Consider the following 15,947-nt stretch of genomic DNA (forward strand, 5'->3'; position numbering starts at 1 on the left):
TTTGTGCATGTGAGTATGTGTGTGTGTGCTTGTTTGTTTGTGTGTGTGTTTTCATTTGTGCGTATGTGTGTGTGTGTGTGTGTGTGAGAAAGAGAGCGAGTTTGTATACGTGTTTACTCACTTGTGTGTGTGTGTGTGTGTGTGTGTGTGTATGTGCTTGTTCAGTTGTGCATGTAAGTTTGTGTGTGTGCGTATTGCGTATTTGTGGGTCTGTTCATGTGTGTGTGTGTGTGTGTGTGTGTGTGTGTTTGGTCGTTCATTTGTACACGCGTGTGAATTTGTGTGTGTGTTTTGTTATTCATTTGACTGTGTGAGAGTTTGTATATGTGTGTTTACTCATTTATGTGTGTGTGTGTGTGTGTGTGTGTGTGTAGCCTATGTACTTGCTCTCTTGTGCGAGTGTGTGTGTGTGTGTGTGTGGGGGGGGGTTCTATGCATGTATTCTCAGTTGTTTATATGTTTGTGTTTTTGTCTCGTGTGTGTGTGTGTGTGTGTGTGTGTGTGTGTGTGTCTGCTCAATTATGTGTGGCTATGTGTGTGATTGACTCCTCATTTGTTTGTGTGTGTATGAAAACACCCTTGTGATTGTGTGTGTGGATTGTGAAATGTACATCTGTTTGTTTGTGAATAACGTGTGTGTCTGTCGTAAACTTTGCAGATATCATTAATTAAACAGTTCTTATATTGATTAATTGTATTTCATCATTCAACTCTACTGAAGGAGGTCTCCATTTGCCCCTGTGTAAAAGAGGTACCATATGTATTCTGCCTATATACTAAACAGCAGTTAGAAACCTGGAAATCATTTATATACACTGAAACTCTTACAAGAAACGCTCACTAACGTATTCTGAGGTTAAAGGCAGAAACGTGCGGTCTGCTGCCATTTTCCTGACAAGACCGTTGAAAAGTAATATGCGTTGCCGCCATCTGCTGAGGGAAATGACAGTTACACTTCAATTCTACACCTGACACGTTCCCGCCATCTGCTGGGGGGAATGACCGTTACACTTCAAATATGGTCGATATATTCGACACGTTCCCGCCATCTGCAATACTACAGCTGATTTTCTAGAGTTAACCTTTAAAATATTGTTATATTCATTAATATTTAGTTTAATGGTAAGATTTTTCAGTTTTAAGAGAAGCAATTACGATCAACAAGCATTTTCATGATACATAATATTTAGTGATTTATTTAATTCAGTTATTTATTTTATGTTATCATTAAAAATAAATGCAAATTTTAATAAATAATTAATTTAATTTAATAGATTAATTAATTAAAATAAATTAATTGAAAAATATTAATAAAAACCAGTTGGAAAAATACATTTAAATAAATACACAAATTTAAATAAATACATGTTAATATAAAAATTAAATAAAAAAAATAAATATAAATTAAATTAGCTTTGAGTGCTGTCAGGGACACAATTTAATGAGTTATTGGTCTTCAAACACAAATTTCTTAAAGTTAAAGCTTTTCATAAAACATTTAATAAAGAATTCATTGTTATTCTTAACTAAAACTACATTTTCTCAGCGAAATAAAGAAAAAAATACAAATTTAATTGATAAAAAAAGTTTTTTTTTAATCTGCACATTTTATTAATTATATGCTTACATTTTGTTGACACAGTAGAAAATTAATCATCATTTATTTTTTCTAGTGAATTCTTTTATTCTTCTAAAGTTCTTGCTGTGCATCCTATCATTTAGATTTGAATATGCACAATAAAATGGCCAAGTAAATTTAAGATAAATTAATTTTCAATCTATGTTTTTCTCAATTTGTAAAAAAAAAAAGAAAAAGAAAAAAGAAATCTCAAGCAATTTGACCATGTAGGAAACAAATCACTTTCATATATATATATATATAAAATAAATATTTGTTTCATACATTGTTACTATCACATTCAAATGTATAGAGAAATTAAAAAGAATATAAATATTTCTATATTTAATCTTTGCATGTTGAAATATATATATATATATATATATATATATATATATATATATATATATATATATATATATATATATATATATATATATATATATATATATATATATTCTTAAACTTGTATGATTTAAATGAGTAGCTGTTTATCAACTCACAATCCCACTAGTAATCCCAAAGTAATCTGTAATCACCTAAAACGAGTAATCTTGATTACTAAATACAATTTTATTATGTAATCTGTATTCAGTATTTTACATTTGTATGATTTAACTAAGATTCACACTGCGTTTGTTACATTAATCCCAATTTGGAAAATCCCAGTGTAATGTAATACTGAAGTTACCTAAAAAGTAATCTGACAGTAATCTAAAAGTAATAAGTTGCAAAGACGGGTGACACAGTGGCTCAGTGGTTAGCACGGTCGCCTCACAGCAAGAATGCCACTGGTTCGAGTCCTGGCTGGGTCAGTTGGTGTTTCTGTGTGGAGTTTGCACGTTCTCCCTGTGTTGGCGTGGGTTTCCTCCGGGTGCTTCGGTTTCCCCCACAAGTCAAATCACATGCGCTATAGGGGAATTGATAAACTAAATTGGCCGTAGTGAGTGCGTGTGAATATTTCCCAGTACTGGGTTGCAGCTGGAGGGGCATCTGCTGTGTAAAACATATGCTGGAATAGTTGACGGGTCATTCCGCTGTGGCGACCCCTGATGAATGACTAAGCCGAAGAAAAATTAATGAATGAAGTTGCAAAGGCAGATATGAGAAACAATAAACAAGGTTTAATTGTTATGCATAATTACCTCAGGCCAAAGTTGTTTTTTTGCCTTAGTTCAGTTTGTATTTTTACTCCTACTAAAACACTGTAATTGCTTGTGGGAAGAAAAACACACGTAAAGGTGGGTTGCAACGAGCAGGAATATTTAGTAGCATTTCCAAAACTGTGCTGTTATCACACTTCTCAAAGACAGCCACCAACAGCACTACCCTTTCCTCATTTATTCGGCTTAGTCCCTTTATTCATCAGGGGTTGCTACAGTGGAATGAACCAAATTATCCGCATTATGTTTTATGCAGCGGATGCCCTTCCAGCTGCAACCCAGTACTGGGAAACACCCATACACACTCAATCACTACGGGCAATTTAGTTTATTCAATTCCCCTACAGCGCATGTGTTTGGACTGTGGGGGAAACCGGAGAACAGGCAAACTCCACACAGAAACACCAACTGATCCAGTTGGGACTTGAACCAGCGACCTTCTAGCTGTGAGGGGACAGTGCTAACCACTGAGCCACCATTTTTAACAGGTTTTGTGAGATATAATTTAATCTGTATGTACAGCCTAATTATACAGCATATGTGCAGTTATACAGTAGGCTATGTTTACATTTGCATAGGTATGGATGTTTTAATTAAACACATTTCTGTTTACAAAATCTCCAATTATTTCAAATGTTTGTAATATTGGAAAATCTTTCTTTTCCTTCACATGTACAAAAAAGTACACATAGAGTTGAATTATTAGCCCCCCTGTATATGTTTTCCCCAATTTCTGTTTAATGGACAGTAGATTTTCTTCAACACGTTTCTAATCATAATAGTTTTAATAACTCATCTCTAATAACTGATTTATTTTATCTTTGCCATGATGACAGTAAATAATATTAGACCAGATATTCTTCAAGACACTAGTATTCAGCTTAAAGTGACATTTAACGGCTTAATTAGGTTAATTAGGGTAAAGTTAGGGTAATTAGGCAAGTCATTGTATAACAGTGTTTTTTTCTGTAGACAATCCAAAACAAATAAAGCTTAAAGGGGCTAATAATATTGACCTTAAATATTGGCTTTTATTCTAGCCAAAATAAAACAAATAAGATTTTCTTCAGAAGAAAAAATATTATAGGAAATACTGTGAAAATTTCCTGAATCTGTTCAACATCATTTGGGAAATATTTATATATTTAAAAAATCTCGGGAGGGTGAATAATTCTGACTTCAACTGTATATATAATACATATATATTCATAAACATAATAATGAACTACTTCCTAATAAGCTATTTCACATGAATATATAAGACAGCTAACTAAGCATTGTCTCCACATTTATGTTTGGTATTTACAAGTCTTGATTGTTCTTGTGTTAAATGGAAGAGCTGAATGTTACTGTATGCTGCCATCCACTGGAATCGGTAGGAAGTAGACTGCATTTTGGCCCTTGTGTGTTCTGGAGCCGTTTTTTGTCCGTCCGGTCTTTCTGATGCCCACAAACCAGTCTCCGTTGTCCTGATATCTCTGAGAACGGTACGTGTTGTAGTGATTCTCCTCCATCTTCTCAATGAAGAAACACTCTTCGTTCAGCACAGCCTGACACAAGGATCAGCACATCATTTACAAGAACAGCTGCAGTTTAAAGAGGTCCTATTATGCCCCTTTTAACAAGATCTAAAATAAGTCTCTGATGTCCCTATAGTGTTTATGTGAAGTTTCAGCTCAATATATCACACAAATAATGTTTAACAACTCTCTGAAACTGACCCTTACAGGCTTTGATTCCTAATTGTGTTGTTTTGGTACTGTTGCTTTAAATTCAAATTAGATTTTCAAAGAGGGCGGAGCTACAAATGTCTGTGTGTCAGCATAGTGGCAGATTCAAAATCAAGACTAACATATTATGCTAATGAGGGAGAGATGGTCACTAGTGGGCGGGGCTTTCATTCATTCATTTTGGCTTATTCCCTTTATTAATCCGGGGTCGCCACAGCAGAATGAACCGCCAACTTATCCAACACGTTTTTAAGCAGCAGATGTCCTTCCAGCCACAACCCATCTCTGGGAAACATCCACACACGCTCATACAATACAGACAATTTAGCCTACCCAATTCATGGAGCACGCAAACTCCACACAGAAACGCCAACTGACCCAGCCGAGGCTCGAACCAGCGACCTTCTTGCTGTGAGGCGACAGCAATACCTACTGCGCCACTGCGTCACCTGATCATAAAACAATAAAATTAATAGATGTTTACTATTAGAGGCTGGCTGTAGTCACACACTGCTGCCACACAACCTTGTTTAAACCCCTTATAAAAGAGATTTTTGTAGGGATGTCCCGATCAGGTTTTTTTGCCCTTGAGTCATTTGATTTTGAGTATCTACCAATACCGAATCCCGATCCGATACTTCTAAAATATATAAAGGCTTAGTAGAGACAATGAAGATTTTATCTAACTCCGTATGTCTGTGTTGAACGAAACATGGGGTAAATCTTATAAAAGGTCAAGTAGTTTGTCAGAAATCTTCTTATAAGGGGCTACCAGACCTTTCTAGGTGAAATAGTGGCGAGACTGCATTTCAAATCGAGGTTCTACGTTTGTTTTTGAGGTGTTTTATCAGGTTTGTCATGTTAAATGTTGCCTTTTCCTTTCCACTTCTTGCAATGCCAAGTTTACATATCTTACAATGTTGGCAATGGCAATGTTGTCGTCATCCACTTTATATTACCTCCAGACCGCAGACATACGGTAAAGTCTAGATAGAATGCATGGCCGGCCGGCAGTGCGATATGTGTGCATATATAGTAATGAAGATTAATAAGCATTATTAACAATATTATATAATAATAATAATAATAATTACTATTATAAGTATTAATAATAATAATAAATAATAATAATAATAATCCAAACACATGCGCTGAATTAGGTAAGCTAAATCGTCCATAGTATGTGTGTGTGTGTGTGTGTGTGTGTGTGTGAATGAGAGTGTATGGGAGTTTCCCAGCAAAGGGTTGCAGCTGGAAGGGCATCCGTTGCATAAAATATATGCTGGATAAGCTGACGGTTAATTCCACTGTGGCTACCCCTGGTTAATAAAGGGACTAAGCCAAAAAAAAAAAAATGAATGAACAATATTTCATCATAATTTATTCAGGTTTCAGGAGATAGAAATCTCCATTTAAAAATAATACACATTTATGACTGGTTTAGTGGTGCAGCGCCACATATTAATATTGAACAAATACAGGTTGCACTGTATGTGTGCTTAATTAAGAAAGTAGCGAATTTTCTAAGGAAACTAAACGGGTTAAGGTTAGGGTCAGGGGTAGGTCATTTCACAGTTATTTTAATCACTATGATACATGTGAAACAGGACTGTAAAATAGTGTTATCCAAATATATATAAACTCACAGTGCCATAAAGTCTTCCACATTTATCCATTGCAAGGTAAAGTCCCGTCTCATGACCTCTGATAGCCACAACTCCTGCTTTCACGGCTTTTATCTTCAAAAGAGCTGTCATACAACAACACTATAATACTTATTTATCAGTATTGAAAACTACTATAGTAAATATACAGTGAACAGTATGTTTTTGAACCATACTATGGTAAAGTACTCAAATCGGTTTGTTGTGGTGATTATATAGCTAGCTATAGAAAACAAATGACCAAATATTGTAGTTGTGTAGAACTATAGAGTATATTATACTACAAAACACCACAGTTAACAGTAGTAAAACCTAAAGTATACTACAGTATTTGTTACAGTCTATTAGTTCACTCTACTGTATGGTGTAGTAGTCACAACGAAAGTGTTGTAAATTATATAATATATGCAGTAAATACACTTTACTATGGTATATTGCTATAAAACACTGTCAATTACTTTAGTATATTCATCATTATTATCATAATGGTTGTTGTAATTAATGCATACCCATATAAAAATTTACTACAGTAATTTATAATAAAAACTATAATTGCTATAGTAACACGACAACAAAAAAAAAAACAATACTAGTTTCTACTAGGGAATACGATACTACACTAACCTACAGTATTTATTACAGTTCATCAGTTCACTATAGTTAATACTGCAGTAGCTATGGCATAGCGTTCATTAACAAAGTGTTACATATACAGTAAAACTATACACGACCTGACAAACATCTCGTCATCGATCCCAGTTTTAAGAGCAACAAGTAATAACTTGATCATTTGGAAAAGTGGCAGAAGGTCGATTTTTCAGATGAATCCTCTGTTGAACTGCATCCCAATCATCACAGATCCTGCAGAAGACCTACTGGAACCAGCATGAACCCAAGATTCTCAGAGAAATCAGTCAAGTTTGGTGAAGGAAAAGGTAGCATGGTTCAAAACAGTACTTAGATGCCCTAAGTACTTACTATAGTATGGTTTAAAAACACTAAATTACTTTTCATCTGAGCGTTTACATTGCATATACACCATCATTTCATAGAGACAACCAATCCAAGTCATTAATAGGGTAATACTGATATCATTCATTACATCTTGCTCTTTGTTTAGCCTACACGTGAGAATCTCATTTTATAAATGGCTTCAAAGTTCAAATGGATTGAGGTAAAGTTGGTTTTATATTCCCACATTCGTTCAGTGACCACTTGTGACATGATCCCTATATTGTTTACCATGGTACTTTAAATATTCAGTCTGAAATCACATGTAAATACGCTATGTTGACTTAAAAACAACATTAACGCTATTTAATTGTGGACTGTGTTGTGCCTTAATAGTCATTGGCTGCTAATACGGTTTTACTACTTATAATATATAGAAATATTTTTGTTAAGTTATAATATTAAGGAGAAAGTCCGAATGTGGGAATATATAAACTAACTTTACCTCAATTTCAAATGTCAATACTGACTGTGAATATCGTTGTCTTGTCGGCTCGCGTCCACCGTCCCGCTGGGTAGGATCCGGAGATGAAATCCTCCATTTCTGCAGTAGAGTTTTATTAGAGAGTTGTGTTTTGTGTCTCTGTTGTCTGTGGTGGAGGACAGCAGCGCTAAAGCGGCAAAATCCCCCTCTGTCATCGCGCTTTTTTGCTGCTCTGAGAGGCGCTGTGATCTTGAACACCCCCACGGCTGAAATGGTTCAGTCTTCCGAGCTCAGCCAGCACTTATAACGAGCTTGTGTCATGCAAACTCCTTCACACAGACTTATTATAAACAGCCAGAAAGGTTCTGCTATTTTGAAACATAATTATGGCAATTATTTCGATTCTAAAGGAGTTTTACAATTTGTGCAGTATGTCATTAGAATGTGTTGTGGTTAATTGAATTACTTGGAATTTTATAGTTATTATTTTATTTCCCTTTAAAAAATGATCATAACCTATATATCGCTGATCAGTTTACATTTCTGTGTGGAGTTTGCATGTTCTCCCAGTGTTCGCGTGGGTTTGCTCTGAGTGCTCCAGTCTCCCAAAGTTCATGCGCTATAGGGCAACTGGGTAAACTAAATTGGCAGTAGTGTTAATGCTAGAGTGTATGGGTGTTTCCCAGTACTGGGTTGCAGCTGGAAGGGCATCCGCTGAGAAAAACATATACTGGAATACTTGTCGGTTCATTCCACTGTGGCGAACTTGATGAAAAAAAGAGACTGAGCCGAAGGAAAGTGAATGAATTTGGAAAGCTCTCGGAGATGTGATGGAGAACAAACAGTACAGGAATGTATTCAGCTAACACTCTATGTTTTCCAGGCACCATAGAGACACTGTGCTTATTGAAAATAGAGTCTTAGTGTCAGACAGCAGCCGGTGTGAGCGATGTCCCTCAATGAGCTGCTAATTAAAGCCCACATTACAGACTAACGTGACTTTGTTTCAGAGCTGAAATTCGGTCTCACTGAAGCTCTGAAACAAAACTTTCCCATTTGGATTTTGGATCTCAAGGTTAAGTTGTGGCCCACTGTGTGGATTTTTCACTTCCAATGCGCCACTTTTCCACTGTTTTTTCAATGTAAACACGTGTTTGACGTGTTACTGTTAAAACCTGGTTTATACTTAATGCATCCGCTAATTAGCTTGGGTGCGCAGTAACATCGTCTTAATGTTGGCGGAGGTTTGTTTTGGGTGCATGCTACATGATTTCTTCTGGTGGAGTGCTCAACTTTTTTTTTTTTTGTAACTTTGTTCATGGCTCAGCATCCGAAATGAATGATTTGGAGCCAAGTCTGGTCGAGCTAGGGGAATTTACACGTGCAACACCTTTAAAAATCCAAAACAACCACCTGATGTGAAGTCCTTTAGCTTTTCTTTTGAAGCTCTGATGGAAAACAATGCATATTCACCGTTGCCAACTATTTTCAATGAAAAGGCGCTAGAAGTCGCTAGATTACGTCATACGTCAATTTGCATATTATTGACGTCATCACGCTCTACCAATTCTGTTTGTTTAACAGCCTATGGTTAATAAAGCGGAATTTATATTTGCACTACGCTTTATATAAACATGTCAATTTAACTAAATTTATTGCTGTTTGAATACAGTATATCAGTATGGATGTGTGGTGAATTTGCAGTAATCTTTCAGATGTAATAAACTCCACTAAAGTGTCACTAAAATATCTGTGATTGTGAACAAGAAAAGAATAAAAAGTCTAATTAAATTGTTAAAATAAAGGAGAAGCAGATCGGTTTGACTGTACCATGGAAATACCTCACACTGCCGGTGCTAAATCATTTGCTGTCAGTACGCAGAGGGGTGATCTGCTCTAGGCTGCGGGTGAGAGAGGCTGCTGTAGGAGGACTGGGCTGCCTATCAGTGCTCTGAGGCACGGGAGGGGCCGACGGCATCACCCGCAGATCTTTGAGAAGAGAAGGGACCGTACAGTATCGACAAAAGACAGTCTATAAAAATGTCCAGTAACATACAAAAAAGTCGCTAGATTTGTCGCTAGTCGCTTTTCTGAAAATTTGTCGCTGGGGGGTCTAAAAAGTCGCTAAATAAAGCGATAAAGTCGCTAAGTTGGCAACACTGTGTATATTTTTTGTGGACAGGCTGTCCAACAGTAGATTATTTTTTTCTTTTTATTCTATAAAAGGTTTTGCGTTAAGTACGCAGTTAGCTTCATAAAACGTTGCCTAAATTAATAATTTAAACAACTGTGTTAAAAGTAAACATTTTCACGAGTGTCCTCCAAAATTATGCACAACTTATTGGTTTTATATATAGTTAAATTCATTCATTTAGCAGCTCCTTACTACTGCTTCATCATGACATTTACTATGGGTCACCTCCTGTTGTTATAAATAGTACAACAAGTGCAGTGTTTTTTTTTGGACGCTTTTAAAGGAACTTTAAAAGGACGCGGTGGCACAGTGGGTAGCACGTTCGCCTAACAGCAAGGTCGTGGGTTTCCTCCGGGTGCTCCGGTTTCCCCCACAAGTCCAAACACATGCGCTATTGGTGAATTGAGTAAGCTAAATTGTATGTGTGTGAATGAGAGTGTATGGGTGTTTTCCAGTGATGGGAAGGGCATCCACTGCGTAAAACCTGTGCTGGATAAGTTGGCGGTTCATTCCGCTGTGACGACCCCGGATTAATAAAGGGACTACGCTGAAAAGAAAATGAATGAATAAAAGAACTTCAACTTTTACATTCAGCTGTTCATCAATGCCATTTCCATAGCAGTGGACCAATCAGAAGAACTTGGAGGCAGGACAACCATTGCAAGTTTCTATTTACAGTTGCATCTCGCATTTTTTGAAGCAAAGATTTGTTCGGTGTAAATGAGCCATAAGTCTGTTGAAGAATGATCCAATCATCTTAATTTCTATATCACCTTTTATGATGTAGGTTGTGTTGAAATAACCCAACACAATCTCACGGCAGTTCGTAACTTTTTGATTTAGTGGCTAATTCGTATGAATTCGTATGATCTAATTCGTACAATTTAGTACGATTTGCTCATCCCCCAATGATGGTTGGGTTTAGGGGTGGGGTTAGGTGCCACGCCTCCTTTTAAAATCGTACAATTTATAACTGAACTCGTATGAATTCATACGAATTAGCCACTAAACTGACAAAACGTAAAATACTTACGTTTTCTCGTGAGATCAGGCTGAAATAGCTTAAAGGGGACCTATTATGCCCCTTTTACAAGATGTCAAATAAGTCTCTGGTGTACCTAGAGTGTGTGTGAAGTTTCAGCACAAAATACCACACAAATAAGGTTTATAACTCTCTGAAACTGACCCTTTTAGGCTTTGATCCTAATTGTGAAGTGTTGGTGACTTTCGCTTTAAATTCAAATGAGATTGTGCTCTTTTTAAAAGATGGGCGGAGCTATAAATGCCTGTGTGCCAGTTTATAGAGACTATACACTATTCATTTGTGCTTCATCTAAAACTCCACATCTATAATCCTCTTAGTCGCTGACATTATCTTCAGCAGCTCAAACACTCAAATGGCGAACGGCTGCTTCTTACTTCCAGGCTCTTTATGCTAATGAGGGAGAGGTGGTCGCAAGTGGGCGGGGCTTTCCCCCTCTGATGACAAGTACAAAGGGAGATTGTCAATCAAAGTGTTTCTGCAGACTGTTTTAATCAAGTGTGATTATAAAAAAAAGCATTAATTGATTTTTACCATGAGTAACTGGTTATATTCACACACTGCTGCCACACAGCTGTGTTTTAACCCCTTAAAATAGTGATTTCGCCATAATAGGTGCCCTTTAATATAGATGAAAAATAGAGAATAAAAAGCCATAAAATATTTCAAGGTTTTTTTTTCCAGGGCAATAAATAACAATCATAATCATCTGTCTGCAGCCGTGGGCCTATGATGTGCCTGTGTGACAACTTCTGGTCATGACCTGCATTTATCCGTGACCTCATCTTGCCCAGACAGTGAACTGCAGTTCATTTCGGGACGTGCTATATTTATGTCCACGCATCATCCACGCAACATTTGTTTACGCACCCAGTTTTACCTTAGCTTTAATGCAGTAAGGGTATAAATGTGTTGTTACTAAACCTGCAGATGCCAATATATTGGTAATACGGTCTTGTTTGTTAAGGTTATATTATTGTTTATGTATTTTAAAACATGAACTTGTAATGAACATCACATTTTTAAAGGCTTAAAGATTCTGTTTTTGCTCGTGTTAGTCCATAGTGCGTTCATCAATGTTAATAAACACAACTGTTAGTAAAAGTTACTCTGGACATATTGTTTTATTTATTATGAAATGAGTGTTGGATACTCAAAAACGTTAGTTAAGTTCAATTAAATACATCAATTACTATATTACTAGAGATGACAGATATAAGTAGTTTTTATACATTTACTTTATTGTAATGTAAGTTGAAATGACTTAATTTGAGTGAACTTACCAATTTAAAGCATACACTATTTAGTTTAAACAATGTGTAAAACTTTTTTTATTTCTTTTATTAAAAAAAATAGCTTAAATGTTTAAATAACTTAATAGCTTAATGTTTAAAAGAACATTAATTCATTTAGTAAAATGTTTACTGTCAGTTTAAAGGGCACATAGTTTACCTCTTTTTTATGATTTATATTAATATTATGGTTGTTCTGAGTGTGCCAGTTTAGGTTCAGTTTAAAACACAATTCAGATTTGTTTATTATAATGTGTTAAAAAGTGTCATGTTGGGGGCGTGTCCACAGTTCGCTGATTTAGGGGTGTGTTGCTTCACATGTAAATTAGTTTCGGCTTCCCGCCAACGTAACAAGGGGGCGGGGCCATGAGCTCACCCGCTCTGCATTTGCAACAGAGACTGACAGGCAGACTGAGAGAACGAGCAGGAGTGAGAGGATCAGCATTCAGTCGTACATATACGACTCGGACACAGACCAAGCAGAGGGTACAAAATCATTTGTGTCTTTGTACAGTTTTACAGCCAACTGTGTGCTAGTTTCAAGTGCCGAGCTTGTACACAGAAACTAATAACCACGCACAGTGAATTAACTTTGACTGAGGTACCGGATGCGCCGCTCAAAGCCGCGACACGGCACACCAGACACTCTCTGTGTCGCGGCAGATACATGAAGTGTCCCGAATCGTCGCGCCACGCATTTTTTAATTCTAAACATGGGTTTCTGCAGCGGTCCGCGGCGCCCAGCCGTCGACTTGAGTGTACCCTGATAGAAACCGATGTTTAGAATTCTAAAACGCATGCTAGTTAAGATCACAGGGAGCTTCTGGGATCACGAGAAATGCAAACGGCTGAAGTATAAGGTAGACTCAATGAGAAGTGCACATGTTTGCAAACCTACCTAAAGATACAACCAATAATTCCGATTAGAGCGATAATGTGGAGAATATTGATCTTGTGTTGAGCCCAATGAGCCTTGCATCTAAAAATAGAGCTGGGGTGTTCCTTTAGTGATATCGCTTCCACTCACGCTGAAAATGGCGGACGTGAATCAACAAACTGAGGATATGATGACGCGCCTGTCAATCAATATTGGTGGGCGGGGGGACCGCTCTCCTACGTAAAGTTGCGGTCGGTCTGAAAACCGCTCCAATTGGTCCACCATTTTTTATGTTGCTAAATTGAAAAAAAAAGCACTGGGTGTGCTTATATCACCCCAATATGACGCTCTATACACCATACATGCACATATGGCTGTCCAAACAGCTTGAAAAGTAGATTTTTTACCATAGGTGCTCTTTAATGCATCCTTCTGACTACTTTGTCTGTATAAACCCAACATTTTTATGCAAATGCCATTATTTAAATCAATAATGAAATACATGTACATTTAATTAATTTAGGTAAACAAGAACATTTTTATTGCAACATTAAACAGATGACTGAATTGTAATTTTATTTAATGTTTTGTAAAATACAGTCTGTCCGAGCCTTCAAGAACGATGAAGGAATTTTCTGTGCTTTAGTTAATAACACTTGTGCATCTTTATATAAGCCTCTTACATATATTTCATAACTTAACTGTTCTACAAGTGTTCATAAGCCTTTCGACAGGCAATATAAGAAACACAGTGCTGCTGTTCAGAAGCGTCAGCTGAATGTGGGGGATTTAAGAGGACTTCCTCATGTGGCTCGGTTTATTTATTAATTTCATTCAAGTTTTGAATACAGAGCTGATGTAAAGCAGTAAAACCTGTGACTGTTTAATGTGTTAACTGTTTTAATCTGCTCATTTGAACATATTAATGATCCTGTATTGTGTATTTCTTACATTGTGGGGAAGCACTTTAAGCTGAAACATGTTGCTATCCATTTTATTTCATAAAAATATCTCCATTTTCTTTTTGCTATACAAGTGTTGCTGGAGTTCTTTATATTCACATTTTGTCCATGCACCTTGTGTGGTGGTTGAGGGCTCCAGATCATCCCTTATATTGTGGGGACCAAATGTCCCCACAAGTATAGCAAAACCAGTCCATTATGAACCTATGGCAGGGATGGGCAAACTCGATCCTGGAGGGCCGGTGTCCCTGCATAGTTTTGCTCCAACCCTAATCAAACACACCTGCTTGTAGCTTTCTAGTGATCTTGAAGACACTAATTAGGGTGTTCAGGTGTGTTTGATTAGTGTTGGAGCAAAACTCTGCAGGGACACCAGCCCTCGAGGATCAAGTTTACCCATGTCTGACCTATGGGGACATTTTCTATTTTTTTTTTTTTCGGTCCCATTGAGGAAAACAGCTCTTATCTAACACAGAATTAATTATTTTCAACATGTAAGATATACAGAATGTTTCCTGTGAGGGTTGGGTTTAGAGGTAGGATTGGGGTTAGATGTCTGCATTGACCAGGTTTCTTGCAACACAGGACTAATTTCCCATAAACGTGCTAGCAGGCAGAACTCCAGTGTCATTTAAATGGGAGCAGGCTGTCAGCTACTAGTGGTTTTGTAAAAATTATCTAATACATATTATGCGTATTGCTGTTTCAAACATAAGCCCCACTGCAATAAGTCCATTTGGGAAATTTCCTCACTACTAAATATTCCATGATCACTGATTGCTCTACTGACTCCAGAGCAGCGAATGTACTATATCTCCAGTGACTAATCATGCCAGACTGCCAATCTGATGGATGAGTCTGAGTTTGGTGGTGTCCAGTAGTCTTTCTCTGACTGCATTGTGCCATGTGTACAATTTGGTGGAGGCGTAATTATGGTATGGGCTTGTTTTTCAGGGGTCAGGCTTAGACTCCAGTGAACAAAACCTTTAAACCCAGAGTCTTGACCTCAACCCAACTGAACACCTTTCTAAAAGAGCATCAAAAACTCCCATAAACACACTACTAAATCTTGTAGTAGCTTGGACTCTAGCGGACAAAACCCTTGATGCTTCCAGGACATTTTGGACACTGGATTTTCATGCTCCCAACTTTGTGGGAACAGTTTTGAGATGGGGACTTCAGTTCCTGCATGACTGCACACCGGTGCACAAAGCAAACTCTTTAAAAACATAAATGAGTGAGTTTGGTGTGGACTGGCCTGCACAGAGTCCTGACCTCAACCCAACTAAACACCTTTCTAGAAGAGCATCAAAAATTCCCATAAACACACTACTAAGTCTTCTAGTAGCTTAGACTCTGGCGGACAAAACCCTTAATGCTTCCAGGACATTTTGGACTTTGGATTTTCATGCTCCCAACTTAGTGGGAACAGTTTGGAGATGGGGATTTCAGGTCCAGAATGACTGCACACCGGTGCACAAAGCAAACTCCATAAGGACATGAATGAGTGAGTTTGGTGTGGAAGAACTGGAATGGCCTGCACAGAGTCCTGACCTCAACTCTACTAAACACCTTTCTAGAAGAGCATCAAAAATTTCCACAAACACACTACTAAATCTTCTAGTAGACTCTGGCGGACAAAACCCTTAATGCTTCCAGGACATTCTGGAATTTCATGCTCCCAACTTTGTGGGAACATTTTGGAGATGGGGATTTCAGGTCTAGAATGACTGCACACATGTGCACAAAGCAAACTCCATAAGGACATGGATGAGTGAGTTTGGTTTGGAGGAATTGGACTGACCTGAACCCAACTGAACATCTTTCTAAAAGAGCTTTAAAAAATTCCCATAAACACACTACTAAGTCTTCTAGTAGCTTGGACTCTAGCGGACAAAAACCCTTGATGCTTCCTGGACATTTTGGACTTTGGGTTTTCATGCTCCCAACTTTGTGGGAACAGTTTTGAG

General features: G+C 37.3%; 1 protein-coding gene across 1 annotated transcript; it reads right to left on the reverse strand.

Moving 5' to 3' along the window:
- Positions 1–3,950: 3,950 nt before the first annotated feature.
- fgf1b (fibroblast growth factor 1b) lies at positions 3,951–7,865 on the reverse strand. Its single transcript, XM_056446710.1, has 3 exons — positions 7,657–7,865; positions 6,158–6,261; positions 3,951–4,331 (listed from the first exon to the last, which is right to left on the reverse strand). Exons 1-3 carry the CDS (start codon positions 7,823–7,825, stop codon positions 4,128–4,130), a joined length of 477 nt encoding a protein of 158 aa, XP_056302685.1. The 5' UTR covers positions 7,826–7,865; the 3' UTR covers positions 3,951–4,127.
- Positions 7,866–15,947: the final 8,082 nt, after the last annotated feature.

This window comes from Danio aesculapii, chromosome 21, assembly GCF_903798145.1.
Source record: "Danio aesculapii chromosome 21, fDanAes4.1, whole genome shotgun sequence".
Classification (NCBI taxonomy): domain Eukaryota; kingdom Metazoa; phylum Chordata; class Actinopteri; order Cypriniformes; family Danionidae; genus Danio; species Danio aesculapii.

Bases quoted from the DNA above. Each gene is read 5' to 3' on its own strand.
- fgf1b (XM_056446710.1), bottom strand. From the start codon at position 7,825: ATGACAGAGGGGGATTTTGCCGCTTTAGCGCTGCTGTCCTCCACCACA. The intron at 6,262-7,656 runs GTCAGTATTGAC...GTTGTATGACAG, and splicing joins ACAAGACAACGATATTCACA to CTCTTTTGAAGATAAAAGCC. The intron at 4,332-6,157 runs GTGAGTTTATAT...TCCTTGTGTCAG, and splicing joins GTGGAAGACTTTATGGCACT to GCTGTGCTGAACGAAGAGTG.